Here is a 21,544-nt window from a genome sequence, read left to right as displayed (position 1 = left end):
ATCGTTCTTGTGACGTTTACAATTAATCCATTATTCCAAAACTGGCACTTTGTCTTCTAATTACAGTATACCCTGTGCATCGATCAAATTGTTGCAACGAAACAATAGAAAAGTACCTGAGCGATAGGTAATTTAACTCTTAGTCATCGAAGTTCAGAATATTGCCAGACATTTATGATTTACAAGACATTTTATAAAGGTATATTGGGATATACCTGGCATGACCCAGCAGCTGTTATTTAAAGAGAAATCTCAACACAAATGATTTATTGTATTGATATTTATACAATGTATATATGAAATATAAACTTTAATAAAGGAATAATTTCTAAGTAACAAACTGTTATTTTAGTCTCCGTCTATTGTTGTACAAGCGAAAGCAATATCAACAAATATATTAAGAAATATTACTGAAAAATTAAGGTCTTACAATTACTATAGGATTTAGAAAGTTCAATAAAAGCAAAAAAATGGCTTACGAAAACTAATATTCGAAAGTTGTATATATTATTTTTTCAATTATGGCTATATATTTTCCTGAAAGTTGTTTTTCGAGTTGTTTTTCAAGTTGTTTTTCGAGATGTTTTTCGACCCAAGTTTTTCTTTGTAACATTCACATTCCTACGATTATCCGTATTCCATAACATCGTTTCACGTTTTCACGACACTCTTTTCCATGAAATGGAAATCGTGTTTATATGGCAATATATCTTAATGTATATGATAAATAATATCTTATATTATATATCATATAAGAAATAAATGCTCTCGATCGAAATGGAATTGACTACGTGCTAATATGGAATAAGAAAGCAACATGTTAGATATTTTGACCAAAGAAAGCGGATTGTTTCGCTCGATTCGTTTGGGAAATCCTTTTATATCTGTCAAAATTGTACATTTTTTATGATGACGATAATATTATTGCTTGTAAAATTAAATTCATGAAAAAGACGCGAAAGAAAAGATTAATCATTTTTGTCTTCTACAGAAAAGATATCATTAGAAAAAAAGAAATTAAGTATACAAAAATCATTATAAAAAGGACAACGTTTAATTGTGTTTCGAAGTATTGTTTAATCATCGACCGAAATATTTTATACATAATTTTTTCGGGAAAAAATAACGGTGATAAAGGGTTAATCCGGAAGACCAGGTAACGGCAAGGAAGATTAGTAGGACGAAGGATAGAAGGGTAAGAGGGCCGGGTGAAAGAGCAGAATGACCGATGGCTCCGATGTAAGAGAAGATGTCCTTGCAAGACACGTCTCTCTTCTTCCAATTGCACCGACAGGTCTGTGCGCTTGTGCTCCATGTTATCATCATCGTGTTATCTCCACCTACCGGACCCACCACACCACGTGTCACATTGGCCCTTTGGTGAGACACAGACAAGGATACAAGTAAATGTCTATCTCACTTGAGCGCGTGCAAGGACGAGTCTGCACGTCTTTTAAATGCAATGCATCGGAATTATGATTATAGGAAAGACTAATCGAATTAAAATTGAATCCAACTTTCTTCGGTAATAGACTTTAATTTCAAATTTGAATTGATGCATAGTTCACTCCTTGCACGTTCTTTAATCCATTAACGGACAGTGTTTATATGCATGTACAGTCTCGTTAGAGATATACGTTTATGTGTGTAATAAAATAATTTTTGTCAAAAATATCTAAATAAATAAACTTCACGTACAAAAAAATATCGGATAATCAATATTGTCCGCAAATGGATAAAAACATATTTACGCGTATACGTGCAACAATAACAACATTCACGAAGCGACATTAGGCTGTTTCTATATTGCACCCTTGTTATTTTCTTCTATTCATCGATTATCATCATTAATCATCACCGTTCGAGATAACGTTTGAAACATCCTTTCGCTCGTCTTTCATGGCCGAAATGTTATCGACAATAATCATGTTGGAATCATTAAACGCACAACAATAATTGCACGTTTTATCGCAGCCATTCCCATCTGGTGCGCAACAACATCTTGGTTCATCCTTAAAAGAACAACAATAATCGCAGTAAAGATCGCATCCAATTTCATCCCGACCGCAACAACATTGTAAACAATCCTGAAAAGATTTTGTGCAAGAAGAATTGCACGTACTATTTGGATCATGATAATGGCGACGATGACAAGATGAATCATCGATTGAAGCTAATTCACGAGAATAATCGTAATCAATATCGAATCTCGCTTGAACGGATTCGTCGCGACGTTGATAAGCAGAGCAACTAACTGTATTCAAGCTGGAAGTATGATTGAAAGCATTGTCCGATCGAATTTCGTCAGACCTGTCGATATGTCGACGACAATCAAGCAAATCCAGTTCATACGAACAACCCCCACCCTCGCGTTCGCATTCTCTATCGTCGGCTTTCTCACAGTATCCCGATAAGAAAGGATTTCGCGGTTCACCCTCGTGATCGTTCGTGCTTATTGACTCGTCCTTGAATTTCGTTGCAAATATTTCTTCACGCCTATCACCGCCTGCCCGTCTACGACGAATCGTCGAAGACTGACCTGTTCCTCCGCAGGTTCCCGACGATCGTCTATCATTCGCAGCACGTGAACATGCATTGTAAGTATCATCACGACAAGAATTCCTTCCGAGACAATATCGTTGCGTTGATTTACGACAAGGTGACGGCAAGCGACAAGGTTGAAGATCAGGAGATTTAGGACGGCAAGGGGAACGCGGTGGACACGGTGAACTTGGACAACAGGGATTCGCTTTTGGAATGACATTCCGACAGATGCTGGAAGTACAGGGATCACAAGGTGCCGGTAAACAGGGCTGACAGCGATCGCAGTGACACTTTGGACCGGGCGGTAATCGCGGCAATGGACAACATAATCTGGCGTTGGGACATTTCACTATTGTTCTAGGAAATCTTCGTTCGCTCGGTGGACATGCACATTCCGGAGAGGAAGGACAGTCGCAAGTGCAATCTCGTTCTGCTCGAGCATCAATTTGGATCGGAGGAGGACAATTACAGTTCCGTGGCATCGGTTGACACATGCAATAACCGGTTGCGCACTGACAACAGCTTCGCTTTTTTAAGATGGACTTTGGTGAAGGAGCACAGGGTTGACAAAGAGTCGATGGTTTACATGGAGAAGAAGGGCGCTGTACGGACGTAGGACACCAAGAGCACGAAGAGGAACGATCCGTACTAGGTGATCGACAGCGTGCCGTTTGGCAGGATCGACCGCATCCTGGTGGCGGACAACCACCCCCGGCTTCTCTTCGAACATTACGAGACTCCCTCGAGGATGTTGATTCCACTGGACTTAAATCTCTTTTATCGTTTGCACCACCGGCTAAACGATGATCCTCGCAATAATCCTAACGATAGTGAGAAAGAGACGTTTCATGATTTCCTACTTATTTAACTCTATCTACATAGGATATGTACGAGCAACTCGCTCGAACTTCGAAGCAACGATGGATAATTTTCCCTAATGAGAATAATCCTGTTTTACCTCATTTCCTGAATTACCACACATTTTGTACTTGATACTTTCTCATTTTCACCCTATTTTCATCGTTGCTGCGAAGTAAGTTTGCCTTGACTCGCTTTAGTGAAAGGAATCTGGTCCATTCGACGTGCTTCTACCTCGGTATACCTGACAGTCCGATGAAGGTACGGCGAAGCCGGAAGTGCAAAGCGTTGTCGGTAAGCACGGTCGACAGGGGGCGACAGTTCTACTGCGAATCGAATCGAACGAAGTATATAATGAAATTACGAATAAAAAATAATGAAAAAAATAGCAGACAATCTTTAATTCGATCCTTACCGTTCAACATCCTTTATCTATCATATATATAATTAACGTGTCGACGAAACAATTTTCTCCATTTGCTTCAAAAATTAATTGCGAAATAAATTACCTCTTTGTTTTCACACAGGATTACCTACCATGATCGACAGTTGCAACACTTGCAGTTCTGTTGACGAGCATGATTGCTCCACTGCCGTCGGAGCTCAGAGAAGTTGCTTAACCACTCGCAATTCGGCTTAGGTGGAACGTTACTATTCCAGATTTCCTCCTCTAAGCATTGACACGGTCCTGGACATGCGCCTGTAGCTGCAGTACCGCTAGGACGAAATCCGCCACAATCATTACGATCCAAACAACCGACGTTATTTTGACAATGGCAAGAACGAATACGAGATTCTAAAGTGGAACATCCACTTGATTCGACCGTACACTTCGTTCCTAATATTAAATCAATGGATTTCATTTATATATTTATACAGAAATAACGATTGTTTTTATTTTTTTAATTAATTTAAATATTTACCACAACAACCAGTGCCAGGAGAACGTTCGATACTATCGACTCCCTCGCAACAGGACATAACGTTGAATGTTCAACTTGTGATCAAATATAGATTACGATGTGATGCCATTTAGAGCCAAGTTTTTTCTTTATGACGGTCTATTAAAAATATATTAGATACATAATATTTGGTTTACATTTTCGAAATACCTATTGTCACTTTGTTTGCTTCGGTTATCCGATGGAAAATGAATGATAATGATGGCAATGAGAAAGTGACTCATGCTCTTAACCACATTGTTTTTGATTGACATATAGTTACCGTAGAAACCAACCCTCTTTGGTTACGGTAAACAACCGTATTGAAAAAAATAAAATGCAACAGATATCTATAAATGAGATCATCAAACTAAAATAGTCTTGTTCTAAGTAAACAACAAAATTGTTTTCGAAAAACACAAGTTTCTTAAGTAAAAGAGAAGTTTCGAAAAAGTTCCTTAGGATATCGTCATGATTCATTACTTTCTTCTTTGTTAATAAATATTATTTCTGAAAGAATTATTCAAATTCCAATTAAAAAGAAAAAAAATATTGAATTGACGATTCGAATAATTAACCTTACTTTACACGCGTAAAAACAAAGGTTATCGATGTAAAGATAACGATCTACGTATGTGCAACAAAAAGAGAAAATATATATATATATATATAGAGAGAGGGAGAGAGAATAATTGAAACGTGCGTTTTCCTAAGTTAAACTTAGAATATATTACCTGCTATTTTCTTATACAATCTTCTACGTACTATTATCTACTGATAAAATAAAATAAATCAACGATTTGATATTGAAAAATATAGAAATTATAATAATTGTATCTATAATTCGAATCAACGCCAACAAAGAAATAGAAAATAGAAAATAAATTTGCTAAAGAATTCCAACCATCGTTGGAGGCGCGAAGATAGGTACGCATGCGCAGTAGAGGAGCGGTACGATGGCGCACTCATACAAAGAAACGGAGAAAGAGAGGGAAAGTATAACCAGAGAGGGGGAAAAAGGGGAAGGTAGGCTGCAGGTTATATATACATGCGATGCGAATAGTAGTGAATTGTATGCGTCGCGTTGCGTTCGGACGTTCGTGCGCAAGACGATAGACTTCAAGAGGGGAAAAAGCGGTGCGTCGTGTTGAGAACGTGATTAAACGATCACATGTGACAGTGTACAGACAGTGAATGGTTGTGTATTGTATAGGTATATGCATTCGAGCGTAAGTAATCTCGAAGCTTTTCGACAAATTCTACATGTTCATCAATGCGTTGTGCGTTAAACGGGTCGTTACGTGAACACGTGTTATTTATACCGAGGATTCCAGGCTAAATATGTAGGTGCTCAACGGGCGGCAGGTCGTGTTGGCAGACGGCGCTCCTCGTGTACTCTGGCACATGCCGCATTTGCCGATTTGCGATACTTTTCTGTAGAATAAATATAACATCTCATTTCCAAGTATTAGGATCGTCCGCCATTTCTTTCTTCGCAAACAGGATATTCCTTATCTTTGTCTGTCCTTCTTACGTTCAAAAAATACGACGGTCGAGTGGTCACTTCGGGTTCCAACCGTTCAGCTTCGGTTCGTGGAGGCGTGGCGTCTTACTGATTGTACGCGCACAATTTTGTTTGCTTGTCGTGTATGTGTATGTGTATGTGTGTGTGTGTATGTGTGTCTCTATCTCTCATCAACTATATGCATGTTTTTGTGAATTCTCTTATTCTACTGTGTGTAGCGCAAACACCCACACACATATACATACATCTAGACGTGTAATACTAGATGAACGCCTCCATGTATACCCTTCGTTAAGAAAGCGGCGAGAGTGAATTTTAAAGCAACGCGTCCACTTTCGACATACGGATGTTTGCTTTCATATACGTTGCATCTACAATTTTACCACAAATGTGCAGAATTCTCTCGATGTTGATTTGATGTTACTTCCCCTACATTACAGTAAGGTTCTTTTCCCTCGTTAGTTCCATGTCAATAGCCTCGCGAAACGTGTGCGGAGATGCACGATTACACGCGGATTTTGCCGGAAGGGTAACGGTACCGCGTGTCTCATCGACGTTCGGCATTTGTCGTGATTCTATCATTTCTAGCGCGAAAATGATTATCAAATCAACGTGTTCTTTGATAAATTCATATACGTGACGCTTATTTTTCGTTGAGTATATCTCGAGTGTTTACAGTGATTTTTAAGTGGCCGTGTTCATATCACTCGTGTGGCGCGTTGCATCGGAATCGTGACATAACCTTAAAGTGAGCGCGTGGTCAGCAATAATAGCGCGCACAGCCTTTCTCCAATGTTGTGTCAAATACTCTTGTCAATATTTTGTGTTTGATCTTTCAGATTGTGATTACGCAATAGTAATAAAACGAATTCCGGAACGTGTCATGGAAACGGGATTTTTGAATTTTCACGATGAGGAACATTTCTCAGATTTTTCCCTACCTTTGGACGAGGTAATTATTGTTATTTTTCCGTTGTTTCTATTAATGTTTTCCTTTATTTATATTAATAAAACGTGTCATTTAAATTTGAAGAAATTGTAAGATGCATTGTTCTTCAAAGAAATATTTTTGTAAAAAATAAAATGCATGCAAAAACTTTAAATCTTAATTCAATATGACGTTTACATATGTTAATATTTTTCATATGTTCTATTTCTTTATTTATAACATTGATTTGTACATCTTAGCATAATTATTGTATTGCAGCATAATTTAATGGAAAATCCTCATGACTTGTTAATGCACATAGTAGAAAATGATTTTGAATATATGGAAACACATCTTGATGCTACCAATTCTGATATTATATGGGGAAATGAAGAAGAGTGAGTTATAATGAAATCTGCACTAATTATTAACAAGATTATTTTAAAAAAAGAACCAATTTTCTAAATGATATTTTTATAGGGATGATGCCAATATAGTAGATTTATCAGTATCAGATGTTAATTCTGTTGTAAATAAAATGGATATTAAAGAAGATTTTGCAAAAGTTCTCACTGATTGGCAGGAACATATTGGATATTTGCAGGCAAGTGTTTTGTTGGGAATCGTTTTGAACAAATTAACTTATTATTTTAATCGTACTAATTAGAAGCATTATCCGACCATATATTATTGAAATATTATTGAATATATTATTGAATTTTTTGTATATAAGTTTATTAGAAGAAAATTATTTTAGGCATCTGATATGGAAGAATACATGGAAATTATAGGATTAAATATGACAGCATCAGATAAAAAGAATTTTTGTTTTGAAAATTCAACTTCATATGTCACAGAAAATGAAGTTATAGAAGAAAGAAATATTAAAACTATTGAACATATATCTAATGTTGAAGAGGAAAACAAGGATGAAGGTATGTTTGCAGTTATCTTTTTATGTGTTGTTGACACGATTACATTAAAAATTAATGATCTTTCACTTAAACGTTATTATATTATATAATTTATACCAATACAGGAGTTGCTAATTATAAGTCAAATTGTACACAAAATAAAAATAATAAAAATTCTAAAAAGGAATTAAATATAAAAAAGAAGAAATCTACAAATGAAAATAATACTACTTCAACTCAAAGTAAATTAACAAAAAAAACACGCAATGATGCCAAAAAAATTCCCACAAAACAGAGAAAAAGAAAAAAGAATTCAAAAGTGCAAATTCCAATGCGAGTAAGTCACGAAGCAGAAACTGAAGATTGCGTTGATATTGAAACAGTATCCGGTGAAGTGCCAGGTAATATAATCTATAATTATAATAATTAATAGATATTAAATATAATATTTATGAAAACGTGTGTAATATTTAATTTATAGTGTTAGAAGCTGGAGATGTTAAAAGTTTACTAGAACAATTTGAAGCATCTGAAAATTCTGCTATGAAGACATTGTGTCGTGATAAAGTTTCAATAGAATCAAATCAAAGTATGTACATACAATCAAGTAAGATACAACCGTCCACAAAGCAAACTTTATCTGTCCTCCCAAAGAAATCAACTAAACAATCTTCGAATTTACATAAAAATATCCGTGATTCACTGCCTAAAGAAGTGATTGATAGGATAAAGGTGATTGCTAAGAATAATAACTTTCATTCTTTTCTATATAAAGTCAAACTAGTATATCTCATTGAGATTATATTTTATATTAGGCGTCAGGACGTAAGAAAGTAATTTCTGTAATTCCTGCAATACCAAGTACACAAGGAGGAATTCGTAGTAATGGCACACGAATGCAAGATGCTGCTGCTACATTAACGCGAAATAAGCTTTTGAAAATAGTAAGTTAAGCATGAAGTTATAGTTCTAAACAAAATTCGTATAATGAATTCAGGTTATTTTGAAAATTCCACCTTTTAACAGTAGATTAATCTTACGTTTCTGACTGAAATTTGTAAATACTTTTAATTGATTTAAGATTATATTTACATATCTGCATTAAGTTTAATCTGTGGAAATATAGATTATGGATAATAAAAAATTTCTGAATGTAATTACAAACAAATTATGGGCAGATATTTTTTTTATTGTACAATTGCAGATATGTTAATTATCTTAATAATTAAATTCTTGAAATATTAATATTTAATAATTCAATCGATTTGTATAAAATGTATAATTCTTCTGTTAAGTGTGAATTTTGAAATACTTAATAAGGATATTCACTAATTAGAAGTTATTGTATTAGGTGACTAATAATGCTAATACCAGAACAATTGATGGTGGATTAGTCCAGTTGGATCATGATTATTGTAGCAGTTCCAGTTCCACTATTAACAGTTTGAACAGTAATAGTGAATATGAAAAACATTCTAGTGATAGTGAAAAAATTGTAAGCAAAGACAATAAATCTCAACACGATTACCATGCTACAGTTACAAACCGAACAATAGTTACTCAATCTAAAAATCTTGCAAAGAGTGAAGAAAGTCGCGTTGATAGGAATTTAAAAAAAGACAGTGGTTTAGAAATCGAAGAAATAAGTGACAATAGTGAAGAACTTTCATCATGCAAGAATAATCGTATGAATGAAGTTAAAAAACAAATAAGTAAGCAGACAAAAGAGTGTCCCAAAGATACTCAATTACAGGAACAAAAAAATACAAAACATTCTTCGAGAAACTTAATGTTAGAAAATATACCAAAAGCTCAGAATGCCTCCTTAAATAAGCCAACACCTGTTTACGAGATGAAAATACGTTCGGCTTTAGCTACAAGCATTCTACAGTTAAGAAAAGATGCATTAAATAATGTAAGATCAGTACAACCTAACAAGCAAATGATTTCTGTATTAAAAAAACCACCAAATACAGTACAGCCAATTCTTACCACTAATCCTAATGAGAGTATAGTAACTACTACTAATAGCTCAAATGACGAGGTACAAAATATCATAATTCAAAATACTCAAGAGTCTTCGAAAGAAGAAACGAAAAAGCCTCCTCGTAGAAAATTAAATTTAGCTGAATACAGAAGCAGAAGAGAGCAAAATCGTAGTGATAGTAGCAGAACAAATTCACCCATTCAACCAATGGCATTATTATATGTTCATCATGCTTCCACTACAACCGAACCAATTAAAGATAACTCTGGAAATCTTAGTTGGTGTGAAAGAGAAATTATTTCAGTTTTGAAACCAAAAGCGGATCTAGATGAAGAAAAAGTGAAACGAAAACCGCCGACTAGTGAAATGGGAATTCAAACATACGAAACGGTGTTTGAATTTCCTACGAAATCTTTAGTGGATATTGATGAGAGAAATGAAGAACAGAGGTGAGAATATTATTACATACAAAATATATATTTCAACCAAATAGTTGCTTACATTTCAATGTCCCATAACTAACATTTAGGAAAATAAATAAAAAAGAGATTGCAATTAAGAAATATTCATTTTTATTATTAAACTAAGAAGAATTTTGATGATTTACAGAAACAAACGCATAAGGGACAAAAAGGAGGAGCGGACTTATAAAAAACGCAGGATTACTACTAGTTCAAGTCGATCGAGAACAAGGAGCAAAAGTAAAAGCAGATCTTACACTAGGAGTAGAAGTAGAAGCAAAAGTAGAAGTAGAAGTACAAATAGAAACAAAAACAGAAGTCGAAGCAGAAATAGAAGCAGAAGCAGATCTTGCAGGCGGAGTAATACTCGTCGTCGAAGAATAAGTCACCGTCGTAGTTCAGTTAGTTCGAGTACAAGTTGGACATCTCATTCTCGCTCAGATACGAGATCCACTTCGAGATCTAGATCGCGATATTCATGTTCGCGTTCTAGATCATCAAGATCAAGGACACGCTCAAGAACCAGGTCTTCCTCCCGATACTCTAGTTGTTCAAGGTACATAAAAATTAATGACAAATAAAAAAATGTATGACTAGAGAATCGATTGAAAGTCTTTTTCTGTTGAAAATAGTAGATTTTTTTGCTGAAAGTAAAACAATAATATGTTAGGAACATGGAAAAATTTGTTTGTAGAGTAATAATGAAGACTGACTAGTAGATTCGTGTAAAATTCGTTAAAGAATCGAAAATATCGCGTGATTGTAGGTCTTCCTCTCGTTCAAATTTCGGAAAGAAGAAATGGTCGAGTCGCCGAAGAAGGGGTAGTCGCGAACGCAAAAGAAGTTACGATAGGCACAGACGACGTTCTACAGATAATTATCGCAACTACAGAGACTGGAGGAGGTAAATTTATTTCCAATCAATTTTCATATTGTTCTGGTTTTTTGGACCAATGAAATTGCATTTGTGATGAGTTTATCTAATCCAGTTAGAATAAAAATCTTTATTCTAAACGCATTAATTAATTTCGTAATAGATTCTCGTATTTTGTCAGAGCAAGTTTCTTTAACTATACATAGTTACCTTATGACAGTCTAATTTATTAACCCAATAAAGAAACCCTAATTAAATGTGTATGACATTTATTGTATTTTATTATTGCTAGATCACCACCGAATTCTTATCGTAGACCATACGATAATTGGTATGACAGAGAAAAGCAAAGACAACTTCAAGAAAGGAGAATAGTCTATGTTGGATGTTTAGATGAAGGAATTACAAAAGCTGATCTACGTAGAAGATTTGAAGCCTTTGGTCCAATTGTAGACACAAGTGTACATTTTCGTGAACACGGGTATAAAATATTTTACTTTTTAAAATAAAAATAAAAATAAAAATAAAAATAAAAATAATTAAATTATAATACAATTAAATGATGATTTACAGAGATAACTATGGTTTCGTAATATTCGCATATAAAAATGATGCATACGAAGCTATAGAACATGGAAATGATGATCCAACTTTGCCTAGATATGAGTTGTGCTTTGGAGGTCGTAGAGCATTTTGCAAAGTAAAATATGCAGATCTTGGTATGAAAGTGCAAAAACATATAAAAATATTACAATCGACATATGACTGCATAATTAGTATCACTAATACAAATATTTTCTTATTTTTACAGATGGCTTAGCCAGTAATTCACTTAACGGCAGCAGCCTATCACAAGATAACGAAGATAACACATTTGATCTTCTTCTAAAAGAAGCGAAAGCTAAATTACGTAAGCGAAAGGTTTGACATATGTACTGCTTATTAGTTATAAATGTAATTTAAACAAAAATAGTGCAGATAACATTATCGACATACAAGACCATAATCGAATAAAGCAGTACGTATTTTTCGCGGTCAAAATGTAGCATAAATTACATAACCGCGATAAAGTATGAAAGCATCATAGTAATTTCTTTCATACAATACACAAAAAAGGCATGTATTGCATACCTTCAGAAATCTTTCAAGTTATGGTCAAATACTGATGGATGATGAAAGAAATATATAGCTTAAATTCATCTGCGTATTAGACTCAATATCAAACGCAATTATCCAAATATCCATGTATTGAGGGAGGAGGGAATAGATTTTATATGCATATATTGATTGCTTCTAAAAATTCTTTGACGCTATACTATAAGATAATTTATTAATTATGTTACGATAATTTACTTACACAATTCTTATTTTCAAATACGCATATTTCTTGAGACACAAGAAATTTATTTTAACTGGCAGACATTGAAGCTCGCACTTGTAGGTTAATATGTTAATAGACTTGTAAAAATAAGCCCGTAACATATGTGCGATAATCTTCTAACATTTGTATATTCTATATTGGGAAGTTGTAGTTCCTATTTTTCTTGACTTCCTACTTTGATCCACTCCTATAAATCGTGATTATAATTTATAAGTTTCATTGAAAGCCAGTTAAAAGTAAACATAGAGTTCATTATGCGTTTCAAATAAATGCCAAGTAATATTTTAATTCAAAATTATTCTTGATTTGTTGCACGTGCCTTTTTTTTTCTTTTTTTTTTTTTAACTGTTATCTATAGAATCTAATATTTTGACTTGGGCATTTATTTATAACGTGTTGATTAAAAATCTACGTTAAATTCTTTAAAGAATCATTTTTATGCGTATACCTTCAACGATGTATACGATGTTTTCTAATCTATTGTGTTTATTAATAACAAAGACGTAGGAACTTAACGAATATTGAATAATGATTTTGATTTTTCGATAATAATTGCGTTGTAAACGATATTACGAACATTTATAGGTTCGTCAAATTGTTATAAATATCTTTTACTGCCAGTTTATCTTATAAAATAATCATATAGTTCGGCATTCATGTCCATAAGTATTTTATTATTTTGTCTTATTTGATTTTGATTCGAAAGACATTGCACGAAATATTTACGTGCGGAAACAAAAAGATATTTTATACCGATGGTGGTTACTTGTTACTATTAAACATTCTGCCGATTATAATTAATCGAAAGTATATTATTCATTCAGCAAATGATAAGTTAATGATAATATTGCGTATATCTTTGCGCAAAAATTTAATAATACATTACATAAGGAAAGAAAAAAAAATATAGAAAAACTCAAAAAATTTAAATAATAAGACGTCGAGCACATATTCCGTTGATAAAATTTTAAAGAAAATATCTATGATGTTCACATAACGTTAACTTGTCCTAGAGCATCATTATTGCGTGCCCTATCTACGAATATTCTACATCCATGTGAAAGGGCTAATGTTTGTTCGCAAATAATATTATACCTCAAAGCTCTCTGGAATTGAACGATTTTTTAAGACTTGAATTTTCTTTTATGAAATTTTCAGTGTGACGATATTTCTTGTTTATTATATCATAATAAATTTATGTATATCTTACATATAAAAAAAAAAAAAAGAAAAAAAAATGTACATGTGTACCAGTAATTTTATGCGAACAAACGAAAGTACATTAAAAAACATCCATGTACGTTAAAAAAACGTACTGTTGTTAATTTATTCCTATCTCCTTGCGTTCGTAAGATGTATTGTATAATCAATAACTAAGTATTAATTGTATTTAAAAATTGTACTCACTCATCGACATGCAAAAAACTGACTTCATAAATCCGTAATTCTTTACCATCTTCAGAAGTCAAAGATAACGTTGTCTCATATACTTGTAAATCAGTCGGTAAAAGATGAACAATCATTGGAACGTACTGATTTGCTAATCTCACGTCTGCGTACATAGTAATATTTAAAAAATCAATCCTTTAGCATAATTCAGATATTATATAAACGAACAAAAAAAATTTTAAACAAACAGCAAGAAGGGTGACACTTACAATTAAGCAAATATACTTACCATTTATGATAAAAGTCTCTGGTACTGTGAGAAGATCACTTTCTTTTGATGCAGAAACAGAGAACATAACTTTTGCTTTAAATATATGCGTGAATTCTAAATTCGCGGTCTCAGTGTTATGACCCATGAACCAGTGTATTAGTCTTAATCCAATATATGTGTCTAATAATTGATACGTCATGTAACTTCATAAAATAGGTATTTTCATTGAATGAAAATGAAAAAAAAAAAAAGACAACTTAGTGTTACCTAAATATCGAGACCAGAACGCACGTTCTTGGATATTTAATGTTTTCTGGAACATATGGGCTATACAGTCCCAAAGTTTATTATTCCGAGATGGTATAAGAACTGTAACGTTACATGGACAATCCGCATTCGATCCTCGGTCATCAGTGCAAATACACTCTTTGTATTCTTTATTATACTGTACCACAATATGATCGATTACAGTTGGTTGACAACGTGAAATTATCTATATTATTATATTGATAAATGTTAATTATATGCACATAATTTATAAATTTTTTAATAAGAATTTAATACTTGAATAATGAAGTCGCCCGTTTCAGATAGACAAATGAGCCAACATTTTCTAGTAGTAGGTGTTACACATGCAACGGTGATTCCTAAATTAACCTCCGTTACATCTTCATCAACTGTGATAATCTTTTGGTTCAAAAATAATCTTCTAAGTACTTTTCTTGTTCGTAATTCTGACCATTTTGTCATTTTTAAATTTGCTAGATAAAAATACATGTATTTAATTTCAGACGGATATTTTGACATGATGTATATATTACATGTATTATTCGGTTGCTCTTCCGTCATCCATATTTCGTAATCTGCTGCATTTTTATATGGTATTTTAATGATTAAAATGGTATTCAAGATTTGATAAAGTTTACTGCGTATGATGTGTTTTTGCGATACTTCTAAGTTGTTAATGTTACCTTCCAATATATAAGTTTGATTAATACCAAATTGTGGGCCATATGCAGCACCGCATAGAAGTAAATACGCTACAAAATATATGATTATGTAAACATAGTGTTACGTATAAGTATCGTTATTTATGTACCTTTTGTTTTTCTTATTTTTTTTGCATGAAAGCATATTTTCACTTGTACGCCGTCGTGAGCATTAATACGAATGTGCGATTGAGTTTGTACTAACGAGAAAAAACCATTGTCGTTGCCAATAAAAACTAACAAATATTCGACTGGATTATCCGTTACATTTGTAAAAGTTACTTGTTTAATGACAGTTTTCGTTAAAGGACAATTAAATCTTATCTTTATTAGTAAAAAAAAAACACATGTTATGTTATTATCTTCGATAGAAAACAATTTTAATGTTTAAATAACAAACCTTTAATCTCGGTAAGTAGGAAGGTAAAGTTTCAAACAAATGGACAACTAGCATCAACATTTGCACACTGTTAGGATGAACAATTTGTGAGGGTGTTATCATAAAACCAAGTCTAATTTTTGTCCAGCTGGTTACCAAACAAATTGCATTGTGTAATGCCTTCAATTTTATACATACAGATGTATTAATAATCATCATAAAAGAAACTTATTTTTAGTGCAAGTTATATAATTTACCTCTTCGATACTTTTGGGATTAATATATAAATTTGAAAAATACTCGTCAATTAGAAAAGGACAATAAGCACCAGTAACTGCGATTAATATGAGGCCGTCTGATAAAATGAAATCGAAATTATTGATATTCTTTTCATGTGCTATATTATTTTGCTTTGATGAAGTTAATGTTATTTTTTTATCGGTTAACCAATCTTGAGTTCTTTGTTCTTCATAATGATGATACAACCAAGATAACAATAATACTTCTTCGTTCGAACGATCATTACTTTCTTTTATACGTTCGTGCATAAGATTGATAACATTTTCGACGGATTTATCATGAAAGTCTATCATTCTTTGAATACTGAAAAAAAGTGATAATTAAAGTAAATAATTTATTTATAAGAACTACATTTAAAACGAATTCTCTTCAAACCTTTCAGTCGTCGACACGAACTCTCGATAATTTGTAAATCGCTTTGAAAATTCTTCTGAGCATACTGTTAATTTTGTTCTCAATTCATTCTCATTTATATGACTTAATTTAAAACATTTATATGTTTGCAAAATTAAATCCAGCCAACATTGTTTGCTTCTTGATTCGAATAATGACTTAGATAATTTTGTAAATTGATAAGATTCTATTTTCTTTCTTTGTAACTGCGAAATATACTTTATTAGATATTTTATAGTTCAATCGTCAGCACGAACTTACAGAAAATTGTATGGAATCAATGAAAGTAATATAATCATTGTAATTCAAAAGAAAGTATGCTGATACATGAGCCAAACATGCTCCTTGTTCGAGTAAAAACTCGAGTATTCTTTCATATTGTCGAAGGATAACATCAATTCGTAAAATATCATCCAGAGGCAATGATGGCCTAATAACATTGAAATGATATTCTTTTTGACTATATTTAAGATATAATAATAATGAAAGAACATTGATTTATGAAACACATTGCTTACAATTTCTCAACATAATTATAAACTTTTGATCCTATTAATAATTCTAATACATCGACGAAAGATTTACCAAATGATCGATTATTTTTTTTAATATTACTACTTTTTGTTTCTTCTTGATTGACGAACGAGAAAATAGCTGTGATACCATTCGAAATATTTGCATAGAAACTATATTTAAAAATATTTGTATATAACCATTGGTCGACGCATAGTAGTATACCATGCATATGTTGTTCATAATCACTGCAAAATAAAATTTATGCCACAAATACGTGTATATATAATATAATACATAACTAAAATAATATTTATGCTATTACTTCACAATTCCATTATTCTCTGGAAAATAAGGATACATAATTTTGCTAGAAACGTTATTATCCTCAACAGATATTTCGATAGAAGAAGTAGACAAATCTTCCAGACTTTGAGTTTGGTTTAAAAATACCTCTTCTTCCTGGATATATTCGTTATCATCAATTTCATCTTTCTCAATTTTTTCCATATTAAATTTCGAAGTTAATAATTTTTTTTTAACATTGGATGATTCTTGGTAAGAAATTCTGGTTTGTGATATTACAATAGAATTTTTTCTCTAATATATGCAAATAGAGGAAAGAACATTTAACGAAAATTTATCGTTTAAATATAATGTATAATGCAATTTAAAAATATACTTGTCTTGGAATATATAAAGAATTCTGTTTATTATTGTAATCATTTTCTTCTGTTTCATATTCAATAACTGAATTCGTAACAGGCATTGCTATTTCTTTTTCGTAAATTATTTTGTCATTATAATTGAACGTAGTTGTAAGATAAACGTGAGTTGTCAGCAAATTATTATCTGCTGCCGCATAAACTGTCACGAAGCATACAACAAGGCTTCGTTCAGCGTGAAATTCAATCTTTGTGCAAAATGATACTGTTGAATTGCTTTTAAACGAGACAATAACATCTAATTCGGTGTACCTTAAAATTAAAGTAATAATTTAATATCGTAACTAATTATTATTTTATCGTATAAAAAGAAATGTATATAATACAATATTACTTACGATGTAGCAGGAATAATATTATTATTTGGAAAGCGAATAGTTAACATATCATTTTTAAAATAACCACTACATCTATCAGGTGGTAATATATTCCATGAAATGTTCGAAGTATGCTCAAAGTATTGAGCTTTTAGTTTGAATTTTTCCTCTATACAAGTATTAAAAGGTACAGGTAAAAGATATATTTCAGAGACGTCGGCTTTCATTGATTCTTCTGCATTAATACCATCAAAATGAATTGTATTAAATAATATATCTTCTGTATTCCTTCGTATAAAAACTAGAGCTTCGAGCTTAAAAGCTCCCCGACAATTTGGCTTGAATCCGATAGAAAAAACAGTTTTTTCTCTTGGAAGTAACGTACATACAATTGACGTTGACGTTATCATTGGTACGATACCATAAGACCAATGGATATAAAACGGACAGTCTTCCTCTATGAAATTATCTATTTTTATAGTTATTACAACTTCTTTCAACGTATCAGGATTGTCGATTCTAAGCTCATCTATTACCTGTACAAATTATTCCAAAAGTAAAGCTAAAGAATTTTTATCAACATTATTCCTTAAGACTCACATTGTCGCTGGCGACATTAAAATTAAATTTGAACTTATTAAACAGTACAGCACGTCCAGCAACCGTGAAATTAATAGAAATAATAGGAAGATTCAAGGGTAATTTAAGAAACGTAATTCCTTTTATATCTTTATAAAATTCTTTTTGTGACAATAGATATTCCTGGGATTTTAATGTTTTCGGATCTGTTTCCAATACTGGTCCAAGTAAATCATTGATAACAATTGGAAGATAAAAAACATAACTTGCTGGATCCAGTGGTTGAAATTGTAGATAAAAACTCATACTTGATCCTGCTGGAATTATCACACTCGTCTCCTCTTCTAATAGTTTACAAAGAAAATATAAAATTAGATAACATAGCAAACAATTTTTACGAGAAAATAATACATACCAACGATATTAGTCTTTTTGTTTGGTATTATTACAATGCTAAATTCAGGATACTCTTCTAAAACAAATTGCAATTTTGACCTAGTTGTTCCAATATTATTGACCGTTATCAGATGACTCTGAAATGTATCGATGATTACACGATGCTGTTCTATGGAACATGGTGTAAATTTTAATTGTGGAAATCGCACGCTTCCTGTAACATTCCACTGTAATTTTATATGCTTTTGAACGATAATGCATATTATAACATTAAAATCGATACATACATCGATCTTGAAAGATGCCTGATAAAGATATATTTTATTAAATATAATATGAATAATTTTTTATATAAAAAAAAAATTAAAAAGAAACCTCGAGAATAGCAATCCCTCGTGGTGGTACTATTCCATTCGGTGGATCAATTTCGCATCCACGTATTAAAGATGCTGAGTCAATCTCATAAAAAACCTCTGTGAGTTCAGAATTAAATAAAATTCCGTACGCTCTGGATGGTAAATTAAGAGATATATCCCCTAAATTTGTACGATTATTGACGAATACAACTTTTGGCTTTACGGGTAATACGACATTGCACTGCAATGTCGAAAAAGTCCCGCTTTCGCATTTTATAATCATCTCAGCAAAAGGTGATTTTGAAAAATCAGTATTGTACGACACATACGTATTTAAGATACTGTTACCTCGTATAATACCATATTTTGGCTCTATATAGAAACTAGAAGAATTAGGTATGTTCCATCTATATAAAAAAAATTCTATTAAAAAGAAAACGTTTTGTCATTTTTTCAGTTATATTAATTAAATACAGACTTGAAGCATGTTGGAGCATCCAATTTGTTTCTAATTTGTATAATGGACCACTGTGGCCTATATGATTCATCTTCCAAATAATCTTTTCCAATTATAATTTCTCGCTTATTGATGGATAAATCCTTATGTACAATTTCTGCGATTACGTTCAGTTCGAAAAGGTGATTGTCATTGATATTGTAATTTATCAAATTATTAAATTTTCCCATTCGATCGCTGTAAAACTCAATGAGCTTTGTCATAGTTTTTTCAGGTTGTAAAATTATTGTATCCCCTTCAGGAAATCGAATATTTTTTAAACGACTTATAAATTGAATTTTTATCGAAAATTCATTTTTGTTACAAGCAATTAATTGTTGATAGCTAAATGTTTTCCATGCCACCTAAGAAGGACACATTTGCCAATTTTATTTATATTAAAATCATATTAATTTAATTACCATTCCAAAATCGATTGTTGTAGGATAAATGTAAACATTATATATTTGTAACGGCGATAACGGAATCAACACTTCAGCGTTGATTTCAGAACTCGAAGGTTTCTTATCGAGAAACTTCTCACAAGGAAATATCCGTGGTAATTCTTTAAACCGTTTAGGAATTCGCGTAAGTCGAGAAATGATTTCAGCATCGTTATCTGCATTATGAGAAAATTTCACCACCGATGTTTCCATTATATTTTTACGTGATAATCGTGACATATGAAGATAAGCAGCCCAATACAAACGGTGCTTATTTACGGTATTCGCTTGTTTAACAGATAAAGCTTCAGGATGAATAGGACCACCCGAGTAACGCAGTTTACCAGTAAAAATAGTTTTTACCTAAACAGAGTTAAAATATACAAATATTTAATGTTTTCAATAGAATAAATGTGTGATAACTATTATACATACCGGTAATCCTCTATAAGGTCTCAAAGATTTTTGTGTGTCATTTGGATAAGCAGGTACACTATCAAGAATAATATTTGCATTAATTAATTTTTTATTTGCCCACGGTCTTTTCGGATCTTTTTCAACTAATAACATTGCCTGTTGTGGTTTCTTTATATTCGAACCGAAAGTAGCACATTCCGTCATAAAACCAACTTCATGAGTTATCAATGGAGTTATCCCTGAAAAAAAAATGTCTTTTCTAAATAACAGAAAATATGATTCAACAGTCAGAAGAGATTACCTCTAACGAACTGAGTCATCGGTTTTCTAGTCTTGAGAAGAACATTTAGCATGCACGTCACGCGATAAGTACCGATTTTCACTTTCGTTGGATATTTCGATAAAACTGAATCTTCAGAATCCATAATAACATTGATTAAAAGTACAAACGAAGATCCAACTATTGAATTCAAAAGATGTATAAAGTTAATAAAGATAAATAGTAACGCAAATACAGATTTACCATTTTCTCTAGCTTGAACCTTAACGATCACTTCAATAGATCCTTCAGGTTTCAATTTTGCAGATTTTGGAATAAATTGAACAGCTGGCAATGGTTGACACTCAAACGAGACTGATTCAATCTTCGATAAATTTGAAATACAAATGACACGTTGAGAAATTTCTCCAACATTTAGATCACCAAAGTATAGAATGTCGGGCTGTAGATTGAGTTTAATTATTTCCATCTCGCCATAAAGACAAAGTCTAACAACATTATCGACTGGTTGAACAATCGAACTACTACGAGATGTTGAAGACATTGAGGAGTCCAAAAATGTTTTTTCTAAAATTAGATATTTTATTATAAATAGTAAAAAAAAATTTGAATAAGTTAACATGTGAATATAAAACTGACGCATGTCAACTTTCTCAACGGCTTCATCAATAAAAGTTTCCTTTATGTTATCAATAGCTGAAACAAATATATTTATATTTGATAAAATATATATACAAAAAGTTTTTATCTAAATATTTGATAGCAAAAAGAATCACCCGAAATGTTTACTGTTGCTTTACGGATTTTTATTATTCTGATAAAAGCCATAAAATCATTATTCTTATTTTCCATTTTTTTATATCTTAATTCTTCTTCATTATGTAATAT

At 32.1% G+C, this 21,544-nt stretch overlaps 3 protein-coding genes across 8 annotated transcripts; 1 reads left to right on the top strand and 2 right to left on the bottom strand.

Moving 5' to 3' along the window:
* Positions 1–1,847: 1,847 nt before the first annotated feature.
* On the bottom strand, positions 1,848–4,383 carry LOC118441562 (uncharacterized). The gene is made up of 4 exons (XM_035866110.2): positions 4,326–4,383; positions 3,940–4,240; positions 3,647–3,728; positions 1,848–3,365 (listed from the first exon to the last, which is right to left on the bottom strand). Exons 1-4 carry the CDS (start codon positions 4,381–4,383, stop codon positions 1,848–1,850), a joined length of 1,959 nt encoding a protein of 652 aa, XP_035722003.2.
* Positions 4,384–5,420: 1,037 nt separating this feature from the next.
* LOC118441559 (uncharacterized) lies at positions 5,421–14,388 on the top strand. Of its 6 annotated transcripts, none has more exons than XM_035866102.2 (14): positions 5,421–5,572; positions 6,708–6,820; positions 7,076–7,194; positions 7,277–7,400; positions 7,554–7,731; positions 7,836–8,111; positions 8,192–8,442; positions 8,526–8,654; positions 9,062–10,146; positions 10,307–10,714; positions 10,925–11,062; positions 11,325–11,513; positions 11,606–11,751; positions 11,844–14,388. In XM_035866102.2, the coding sequence occupies exons 2-14, from the start codon at positions 6,752–6,754 to the stop codon at positions 11,957–11,959; spliced, it is 3,228 nt and encodes a 1,075-aa protein (XP_035721995.2). In that variant the 5' UTR covers positions 5,421–5,572; positions 6,708–6,751; the 3' UTR covers positions 11,960–14,388. The 6 variants fall into 6 exon arrangements, with proteins under 6 accessions (XP_035721995.2, XP_085513222.1, XP_085513221.1 ...); XM_085657094.1 differs by lacking the exon at positions 5,421–5,572 and adding an exon at positions 6,105–6,307; XM_035866103.2 differs by lacking the exon at positions 5,421–5,572 and adding an exon at positions 6,377–6,616.
* Positions 13,817–21,508, bottom strand: LOC118441842 (cilia and flagella-associated protein 47). Its single transcript, XM_085657140.1, has 24 exons — positions 21,433–21,508; positions 21,296–21,352; positions 20,900–21,223; positions 20,678–20,836; positions 20,395–20,615; positions 19,939–20,322; positions 19,499–19,881; positions 19,040–19,427; positions 18,684–18,969; positions 18,290–18,609; positions 17,711–18,225; positions 17,399–17,624; positions 16,973–17,109; positions 16,653–16,895; positions 16,388–16,564; positions 16,117–16,332; positions 15,699–16,044; positions 15,463–15,621; positions 15,173–15,386; positions 14,895–15,113; positions 14,638–14,834; positions 14,341–14,566; positions 14,092–14,253; positions 13,817–13,965 (listed from the first exon to the last, which is right to left on the bottom strand). Exons 1-24 carry the CDS (start codon positions 21,506–21,508, stop codon positions 13,817–13,819), a joined length of 5,784 nt encoding a protein of 1,927 aa, XP_085513266.1.
* Positions 21,509–21,544: the final 36 nt, after the last annotated feature.

Source organism: Vespa mandarinia, chromosome 5 (assembly GCF_050613455.1).
Source record: "Vespa mandarinia isolate Hongniang chromosome 5, ASM5061345v1, whole genome shotgun sequence".
Taxonomy (NCBI): Eukaryota; Metazoa; Arthropoda; class Insecta; order Hymenoptera; family Vespidae; genus Vespa; species Vespa mandarinia.
The sequence above is the reverse complement of the archived record's forward strand: the minus strand, read 5'-3'. Positions and strand labels throughout refer to the sequence as shown.

Excerpts from the sequence above, each read along its gene's own strand:
- LOC118441559 (XM_085657094.1), top strand. The coding sequence starts at position 6,286 with ATGTTACTTCCCCTACATTACA. Across the intron at positions 7,401-7,553 it reads AACATATTGGATATTTGCAG|GCATCTGATATGGAAGAATA; the intron begins GCAAGTGTTTTG and ends AAATTATTTTAG. Across the intron at positions 11,514-11,605 it reads GTACATTTTCGTGAACACGG|AGATAACTATGGTTTCGTAA; the intron begins GTATAAAATATT and ends GATGATTTACAG.
- LOC118441562 (XM_035866110.2), bottom strand. The coding sequence starts at position 4,383 with ATGTCCTGTTGCGAGGGAGTCGATAGTATCGAACGTTCTCCTGGCACT. Across the intron at positions 3,729-3,939 it reads TGTTGCAACTGTCGATCATG|TAGAACTGTCGCCCCCTGTC; the intron begins GTAGGTAATCCT and ends TTCGATTCGCAG. Across the intron at positions 3,366-3,646 it reads TACCTTCATCGGACTGTCAG|GATTATTGCGAGGATCATCG; the intron begins GTATACCGAGGT and ends CACTATCGTTAG.
- LOC118441842 (XM_085657140.1), bottom strand. The coding sequence starts at position 21,508 with ATGGAAAATAAGAATAATGATTTTATGGCTTTTATCAGAATAATAAAA. Across the intron at positions 18,970-19,039 it reads GAGGGATTGCTATTCTCGAG|GCATCTTTCAAGATCGATGT; the intron begins GTTTCTTTTTAA and ends TATCTTTATCAG. Across the intron at positions 13,966-14,091 it reads AGAGACTTTTATCATAAATG|ACGTGAGATTAGCAAATCAG; the intron begins GTAAGTATATTT and ends CTATGTACGCAG.